Source organism: Nansenia antarctica (genome assembly GCF_963989245.1).
Source record: "Nansenia antarctica genome assembly, chromosome: 2".
Classification (NCBI taxonomy): domain Eukaryota; kingdom Metazoa; phylum Chordata; class Actinopteri; order Argentiniformes; family Microstomatidae; genus Nansenia; species Nansenia antarctica.
In genome coordinates, this window is record NC_137675.1 from 74,882,948 (window position 1) to 74,892,037 (window position 9,090).

Consider the following 9,090-nt stretch of genomic DNA (forward strand, 5'->3'; position numbering starts at 1 on the left):
TTAATACCAGTCTGTAAAACAAAACAAAATATTGTTGTTCTAACAATTCTTATCACCACAAAAAGCACCATTAAATTAAAAAGTAAATAAGCTATGCTAACAATGGGACATAAGATGTCTCTACTTTTGAACTTTGACGTGGGAATGGGTGTGTTACCCATAGAGGTAGCATTTAGATTTTTAAATGCTACCAGTTTAATAAAAGAAAGGATTTTAAGGTGTTATGTTGTTTAATTCTGTATATGTTTTTTTTTTTTTTTTTAAATGTATTGATACACAGAATAAAATTCTGTATATGTTTCTTTGCAAAACGACATGGACATGGCACAGTGATTTCACGGAATCACCAAACAGGTAAGTTTCATTTCTCCATCGTGATCAACATCCCTCCCTCCCGACATCCTCTCTCTTCCTTTGTCTTTCGCCCCATCGTTCAACGCCTTCAACCAATCAGATGGTTTGATGCGCCAGAGAGGCTGGACCACGGTCGACACCACACAGGATATCTCCCATTCCCCCAACAACAATCGTCTCCTCATCGTCTGAAAGTCCCCTTTGGTGTTGTTGTGGCACTTAACGGTGTGAAGAAACGGATTGGACCTAAACTAAACATATCCAGGTATTGTTGGCTTACATTGTTACCTATTCGCATTTATCAGGTTTATGCAAACGATTGCAACCTGTCCCATTCATGTCAACCTACTTAATCAATATGTGACCGACTTCTGTTGCATTTGGTGTGAAACAGGGTCGCCAGACTGCTCCAACCCCTGTACCCGACTTCTTGACTTCACCAGCCAGAACACACTCTGTGATCATGGGTTTGGACGGGTGTGGCCAGCTGTGCAAGGTTTTGCTCATCCTTTTCAACATCTTGTTTGCCGTAAGTAAAATATTTACATTTTCAGGCAATTTAGACTTCATGTGATGGGGGATGGGTCTGGGCGCCCCACAGGCGGGTGATTAACTAAGCGCATCACCGTTGTCTTTGTATTTTCATATGGAATACCAAAAAGTATTTATTTTGTTTGCCTTTACATGAAGGGAAACGTGTTTAAACATGATTAGCCTTAATATAACATTATTGCTATTAACATTTGGGCAGTTTCGCTTTTGTTTTTCATTCGGCGGTGTGTGTGTGTGTGTGTGTGTGTGTGTGTGTGTGTGTGTGTGTGTGTGTGTGTGTGTGTGTGTGTGTGTGTGTGTGCGTGTGCGTGCGTAAGTTTCGTTTCTTGCAACTGGCTGATAACATTCAGGAAGCGCGTGAAAGGTCAACCACAAATCCTAGTCGAAGAGTATTGGGTTATAGGCTATGTGTGAAAGAGCAAGAGTGAGATCACTCTCGACTAACATTAAAAGAGCAACACATTGAAAGTACTGTGGTATTGAAAAGTGAATTATTCTGCAGATAATACAATGACAATAGAATAGAATGTATGAAATATGAGCTAGCCCCACTACCGGTACTACCCTTTGGGTGTGGTTAACTCACTTTCTTCTAAACTACAAATAAAAAAATAAATAAAAATAATAATCATCATTTTCCATGTATTGTAGTTTTCTTGTTCCTTTCCTTGTTCTTCACTAGTAGTAGGCCTATTATAAAGGTACAGCATTTGTGTAACATTCTTTTTTTTTTAATGTCTTGTTTACCTAGCTGTCCCAAAAGACTATTTATTCTTAGTCTTTAGAAAAACAGTGCTGCACCTGGTATTACAATTATATCTGTCATTTGTTTCTTCATTTGGTTCTGTTGTTCCTTCAGCTGGTTGGGCTTGCCATGTTGGGATTGGGCCTGTGGCTGAGGTTCAGCTCTGAGACACAAGGATTTTTCAACGTTGACCTCAACACTCAACAGTTCGTCATTGGTGTGTTCACAAAACTACTTTCTATAGATTGTAGCCTGGAATTTGTCAGAATATTGTCTCTAGCATCTTTAAATTCATGAGAAGATTATACATTGTTAGGTAAATACTGTTTCCAATTCAACTAGTTGCAATTAGAACAGTTAATTACGATTGGTACTGAACGACTAAGTAATAATTATTACCCCCTCAGGTGTGACAGTGTTGATCGTGTTAGGCGCAGTGATGTTGATCGTGGCTGTGTTCGGAGACTATGGAGCCTGCAATGAAAACAGATGTGCTCTGAGTGTGGTAAGGCAAAACAGAAAAAAGAGACTGCAACAAATGACACAAACTAAATCTTTGATATCATATTCTGCCATTAGTTAAAAATGACCACACTGATATAGTGGATACATGTATGTTAAATCATATACGGCCATCTTATGAGCTTTTATTAACTGTATTTCTTGTGATGTAGTCATTATTATAATGACAAATGTGAGTACCTCACAGTGAATACAGTTGGGGGGGGGGAAGAGAGAGACTGTTGCAAAGGGTCATTAGTAGATAGAAAAGCTTGAATCAAGAAAACGCCATGAACAAAATCTCCTGCCCATTCCGATATGTTTAGACTTGTCTATACATGTACTAGATAAGCTAACGCTCAGGGGGCCGTTCCACTAAAGGTGGCTCAGTATATCGGCGATTGAAATAAATGCGGCGATCAGGCAACTCGGGATTGGAATTCAAGCCTCAGGTGATTCCTCGAACGAGGATCAGGCTTGTGTGATGAGTGTTCACAGAAGACAGGCTTACAAATCTTCGATATGGGCGCGTGCACGCAGACATAAAGAGCCCCGAAGGGTCGATCTGTCGAAATGAAGATACTCCACTCTGCAGGGGTCCTACATTTGCGCAGCATTCCGAATTATTGATCTTTATGAAGACGGAAAAATAAGATGTAAAATAGTGCAATACTGCCGCAATTAACAAGGCGAGGGAAATGGTTTGGCAAGAAATTGCTGACCGATTAAATGCGTAGGTCATACTAGCCCCAGTTATTGTTATATGTTCATATTTTAATAATTGAATATTACTACTGTGGTGATATCAGCAGCAGGCTACAAACTGTCATATCGCTGCAATGGCCTAGTGGTATTGACCGCTGCCAAAGGATTTATTCGTCATTTTTAGACGGTGGTTCGAATCCCTCTTCAGACACACTTTTTACTGCATTTCGTTGTCTGAATCTAATCTAAAATCTCATCTAAAAAAGTATGTAGGCTATAAAATGATGGTGCAGGCTAATTTACAAGAACTGACACGATTACAATGGTGTTTGAAGCCTTTGCATGAAATCTTCGGTTAAATGTAAAAAAATAAAAATAAAAATAATAATCACTTAGTCAAGTCTCGAACACGCAACCTTTGGAACTCTAGTTGGCTGCCTTAACCACTGCGCCAGCCAGACCGCTGTGATGACAGCAATGCAAGTTGAAACAATGACTTTTTTTTACACTTTTATTTATTGATCTATCGATCTATCTATCACACTTTCAAAATATCAAGTTATCTATCACACAATCAAAATATCTATCGATCGATCACACTTTCAAAATATCAAATTATCTATCTATCACACAGTCAACCTATCCATCTATCTATCTTGTGTGAAGTGGGAACTAATATTTCCTAAAAGAGGAACTGTCGTTAGGGATGTAGTTTCCGCCTGTGAGCCTTTTTTGACGCGCGTCTTACTTTAGCCAGTGTTTTAGCCTGGTCGCGACCAGGCTAATTATATCTGACTCAGAAGGAGCTCAACCAAGCAGCGAATTATTTGAGCCACATTGATGGAACCGAACGCAAGCTAACATTATCGAGGCTTAGAACTTTATCGAGGCTTAGAAGATAATCGACCTTAGTGGAATGGGCCCCAGGTTTACCATCACAGACCAGTCATCAGTCTGTGGTTCAAATATCAAACACAGTCTAGAAGGATTTATTAAGATTCTCGCTGGGCGGGATGAGTGTAGAGGTGTGAGGGGGCAGAGGTAGGTAACCTTGGCTAATAAAGGAACTGAAACATGAGACTGTGACGCACCCAGACACACTGGAATAAAAAACCAGTTGTGGAGATCCACACTATTCTCATGAGTAGGGCCTTTGATCATTGAAGTACCTTAAGTGTACTTTTATTAGCTGCAACCACATATTTGTGTCCCAACTATAAAAACATCCATATTGATTTGTGTTCCTCATAAAAGTCCCTCACCAAAAAAAGAAATGAAACAACATACCCAACCCAATATGTCTTCCTTACCCTACCCACAATGCACTAGTGGAAATCTAAGCCGTGACTGCGGAGGGTTTGGAATGTTGAGTTATCCTCCTCCGTCCTCCCACCGTGGAGGTCTCTGGTTCCACTCCCCTTCACCTTTGACCCAACTCTCAGTCTCTCAGGGGCCTACTGTGCACTTGTTCTCATCAATCACTGCACTAGTGGCTCGATAAAGGCTCTGGTGCTCTCTCTAGATGCCGAGGAAATGCAGGCAATCTCACTTCTTTGCCTGCTAAGCCAGAGACGTAACTCAGAGGCCTGAGATAGGAAATACTTGTCTGTGTCGTGGGAAGCTATGTTTCAGGCAGGTTTGATACAATCACAACTGTGAAGTGAAGTGAAGTGAAACTTTATTTATATAGCGCCTTTCGTACACGGATGCAACTCAAAGCGCTTGTACAACTGCACTGTACAACAACATTAATGGATAGACAAAGCAATGAATCAATGACAACACACTATTTCTTCCGCTGCATCTGGTTGACTACCTCAGGATTTGTATAGAATCTACTTTCAATCCATTAAAAGATGTCATTAGGGTTTCCATTAAGGAAGCAGCCATGTTAAGATGAAGTTGCCAGTTTTTTGGCTGTAGGCCCAGGAGGTAAACAGACAGTAAAGTATCACTCGGGATGAGTCCTACAGAGAGGTGGTTGGGGCCATTTGGAGGCAGCGGTTGCTTTCTCTCTCATTGTGCTTGATGCGGTGCGTCACAGTTAGCATGTTAGAAGCCATCTCTCTCACACATTCAAACCAGCACTCACAGTCAGAAAAGTTAGCTCTTAAATGTTAGGGTGGCATAGATTCCCTGAATGAATGGTATCTTTTAATATACTTAGTTTCTAACCGTTCTTAGGTTGTCCAGAGAGGTCAATGTCACTTTGTCTATACGCTTTGATACAACTTTAAAACAAACGTTGTTAGCAGTGCATTTACCATGCATTTCACAAGATGTTTCATGAATTAGAAAGAAGACTATTGACAGATTATTATTATTATTATTATTATAGATAATGTTCGTTAATGTTAGTTTTTGTGTGTGTGTGTGTGTGTTAATGGTTTGCTCTGTACAGTATTCATGATTTGTGTACCTGTCTCTTCCAGTTCACCTGCCTGCTGGCTATTCTGGCTGGAGTCGAGATTGGAGCTGGGGTGATTGCCTACGTGAGAAGTGATGAGGTGAGAGGGGAGAAAGGGAAAGAGGGAGGGAGATTAGATAGAGAGAGAGAAAACAATGAATAAACAGCACAGAGCCTATCCTTTTAGCAGAAAACATAAGGCCCTGGTATATGATGAAGGGTAGTAGAAGTTAACAGTGTAGCATTTGCTGATGTGCTGTTGCCTCTTGCCCTGTTTGCCTTGTAGGTGGGGAATGAACTGGCTATGTTCTACACCACAGTGTATGCACAGTATGTGAACAAAGGGGATCCTGGCTTGGCCGTCACGCTGACCATCTTCCACAACGCGGTAAAGACAAACCAACCCAACCCGTTCCATTTACATTCACATTTTTGCCATTTAGCAGACGCCTTTATCCAAAGCGACTTACAACAAATACAGTTGACTAAGTAAGTGAATCATTTATCCACTAATCGTAGCAGGAAAAAGTAATCTATGCTCAGGCCAATTTCACTCCTGAGATGCAATGTTTTACAAATGAATTTGAACAAAAGAGCTCTGCCATATAGGCATACGCTACGGTCAAACTATGAATTACAATATGGGGTCTCTCTTCCTTCCTGTTTTTGAAGCTGGAGTGCTGTGGGCTGGTCGGTGCCTTGGACATCCTTGTCAAAAAGACATGTCCAGAGATCAGCTTCTTTAAGACCTTCACTTATCCTGTGAGTGTTTTTTTTTATGATTTCATATTCCACGGTACAATATGCTTTTATCCATTCCTCCGTGGTTCAGTTAATATGCTATAAAAGCCCATACATCACAAACTGCAGATTGGAAACTGGAGACACTTTTTGGAGACAGGCGTCAGTGTTATGTTTGCTGGCAAGAGATTTAGCTGGGAAGCAAATTAATGGTAAATCTACTAAATGCCTGCAATCTTAGTAAACATTTGGCCAAATCAAAACATACTGTATTTAACGTATGTTAGCAGATTTGCTTTTTCTAGCAATCATAAGAAATTACCAGTTTCTCTAGTTATATCTGCAGTTTCTGACTTTCATAGGTCCGGAAATATTTGGACAGTAACACAATTTCCTTAAATTTGACTCTGTATGCCACCACAACGGATTTGAAATGAAACAATCAAGATGCAATTGAAGTGCAGACTTTCAGCTTTAATTCAAGGGATTGAACAAACATATTGTATGAAGTGTTTAGGTATTGCAACCATTTTTATACACAGTCCCCTATTTTCAGGAGCTCAGATATAATTGGGCAAATTAACATAATCATAAATAAAATGTAAATGTTTTATACTTTCAAGAATCCTTTGCAGGCAATGACTGCCTGAAGTCTGGAACCCATGGACATCACCAAATGCTGGGTTTCCTCCTTTGTGATGCTTTGCCAGACCTTTACTGCAGCTGTCTTCAGTTGTTGTTTGTTCGTGGGTCTTTCTGCCTTTAGTTTTGTCTTTAGCAAGTGAAATGCATGCTCAATCGGGTTGAGATCAAGGGATTGACACGGCCATTGCAGAATATTCCACTTCTTTGCCTTAAACTCCTGGGTTGCTTACGCCGTATGTTCCATCCAATCAACTCAGACCTTTTACCTGCTTAATTGATAAAGAAATAATGAAAGAATAGCCCACACAAACCATGAAACAGCCTTTGAGTCAATTGTCCAAATACTTTTGGTTCCTTGAAAAAGAGGGAGCTACATTTTAAAGAGCTGTAATTCCTAAACCCTTCCTTCAATTTGGATGTGAATACCCTTACCCTAAAGCTGAGTCCGCAATTTAAGCCCATATTCATTATATAACTGTAACTTGAAGATGTTTTGGTAAACAGCTAAAATAACAAACATTCGGTCTGTGTCCAAATATATATGGACCTAAATGTATGCCTTTCTATCTGCATTGGTTGTAGATTTGCATAACTCTTTATTCAAGCACTTCCTATGTGATTATAATCTATTAATATAATAATTAATGATAATAATATATTATGTTGAGTTCAATAAGAAAGAACGGAGGCTGCCGCCCTAGATTTCCATCTCTAACAGCACCCAGGGCCCTAACTCTCTCTCTCTCTCTCTCTTCCTCTCTCCTCCTCCTCCCTCCCCCACCTTGTCTCTATCATCCAGGCCTGCCCTCCGGTCATCATCAACCTCTTTGAGACCAAAGGGCCGCTGATGATGGGCTTCTTCCTCGGGACAGCGGCTCTGTTGGTGAGTAAATGTGGATCAAAGTGCAATAAACACTCGTACATACCACCATGCTGGTGCTGGGAGTACAAGTCCTACAGACCAACTTAAATGAAAATAGGGGGTAGAAACTGAGGGAGCATCTCAATTAAGTAAAAGTGCGTACCTCTCGAGGGTTTACTTTCATATTCACAATGTGTTACATTCTTGTTGGGAATGGAATAAAAGTGGCGGATGTGTGGAGAATCGAAACCCCAAGACAGTTTAACCACAACCTCCTGTTCTCCATTACACCTGTCTGCTTCTCCTTCTGTTTTTATTAACCCATACCCTGCCTCTGTGTTTAACCCACACCACACTGTGTCTAATATTATCCCCCCCTCCTCCCTTCCTGCCCGCCTCCTTCAAAACATCCCGTCTCATTTCTCTATCCCTCCCTCTCACCCTCTTCTCTGTCCATCTCCTCAGATCGTAGCACTGGTGTGCAGCACCATTCTCAAGAAAGAGATCCAGCGCTCCCTCTCCTCTCCTGCCCCTTACATTCTCCTGTCCACCTCTACTGCTGTCCTCAACACCCCCCACTCCCTCCTCTACCCTGACCAGGACCCTGTGGTCTTCACCCCCCTCCCAGCTGTGCCCATCCCTATGCTCATCTAACACCCGTCATGGCTGGCTGTCTGTCTTGTCTGTCCACCTGTAGGTTACTTCTGCTTCTGTCTGTTTCTTGAGTCCCCCCCCCCCCCCCCCACCCAATGCTTTGAGAGTTTGCTTGGGCCTGCCTGGACTTTCCAGATGGGCGGGGTTTGCAAATCTTCTCTGCTTCTAATTTAAGTGTCTTGACTGGATGCTTGAATTTTTCTATTATCACGCTCTTTCTTTTTTTTCACGCTGTTTGGCTTAAGTGGCATCAATAAGGATGGGAGCACTCAGAAGTCAGACACACTCACTTTCACTGCATCCTGTCTATCCCTGAAGGTGATAGAACTATCCCCCTATTACCCATCCCTTTTTTATCTTATCCCATTCTGCTGCTTAACCCTTTCACCCCCCCATCCACCCCCCCCCGCCTCCTCGGCTCGCAGATCTCAGCACTGGTGTGCTCCAGCATCCTCACCCAGCAGCTGAAGAAGTCTCAACAGTCCCCCGCCGTCTACTACAACCAGGCCGTGTACTGAGGGGCTGTGAGGAAAGAGGGACACACAGAGCTCACAGTCTCCTCTCCTACATAACACAAATGGCTGGAATTCAAACAGAGCAATGAGCCATAGCAATGTTTATGCAGTGTCTTTAGTAACCAGCTACTGCATGCTCTTGTACGCACGCACGCACACACACACACACACACACGCACACAAACACAGTTATTTCGTGTACGTGGTAGTATTAGTTGGTAATTGAGTACCTGGTACTAACCATCTTGAAGGAAAAGAGATGCCTAAAAAGGGAAAACAAATATTTTTTATATACTACACAAATTTATCGCAAGTACGTTTATCTTCTAGAGGGTTGTCAGCGACCGTCACCCCATCCATCCTCCAGTCTCTCTTTCACTTCTCCTCTGGAGAAGATCCCAGTGAAAAA

The 9,090-nt window shown here is 41.7% G+C and overlaps 1 protein-coding gene across 1 annotated transcript; it reads left to right on the forward strand.

Annotated features, from left to right (window-relative positions):
• Nucleotides 1–530: 530 nt before the first annotated feature.
• On the forward strand, nt 531–8,166 carry cd9r (CD9 molecule related; the record flags this gene model as incomplete). Its single annotated transcript, XM_080523422.1, has 9 exons — nt 531–619; nt 749–883; nt 1,766–1,868; nt 2,059–2,156; nt 5,290–5,364; nt 5,551–5,652; nt 5,937–6,026; nt 7,450–7,533; nt 7,978–8,166. The coding sequence occupies exons 2-9, from the start codon at nt 818–820 to the stop codon at nt 8,164–8,166; spliced, it is 807 nt and encodes a 268-aa protein (XP_080379548.1). The 5' UTR covers nt 531–619; nt 749–817.
• Between the last annotated feature and the right edge of the window lie 924 nt (nt 8,167–9,090).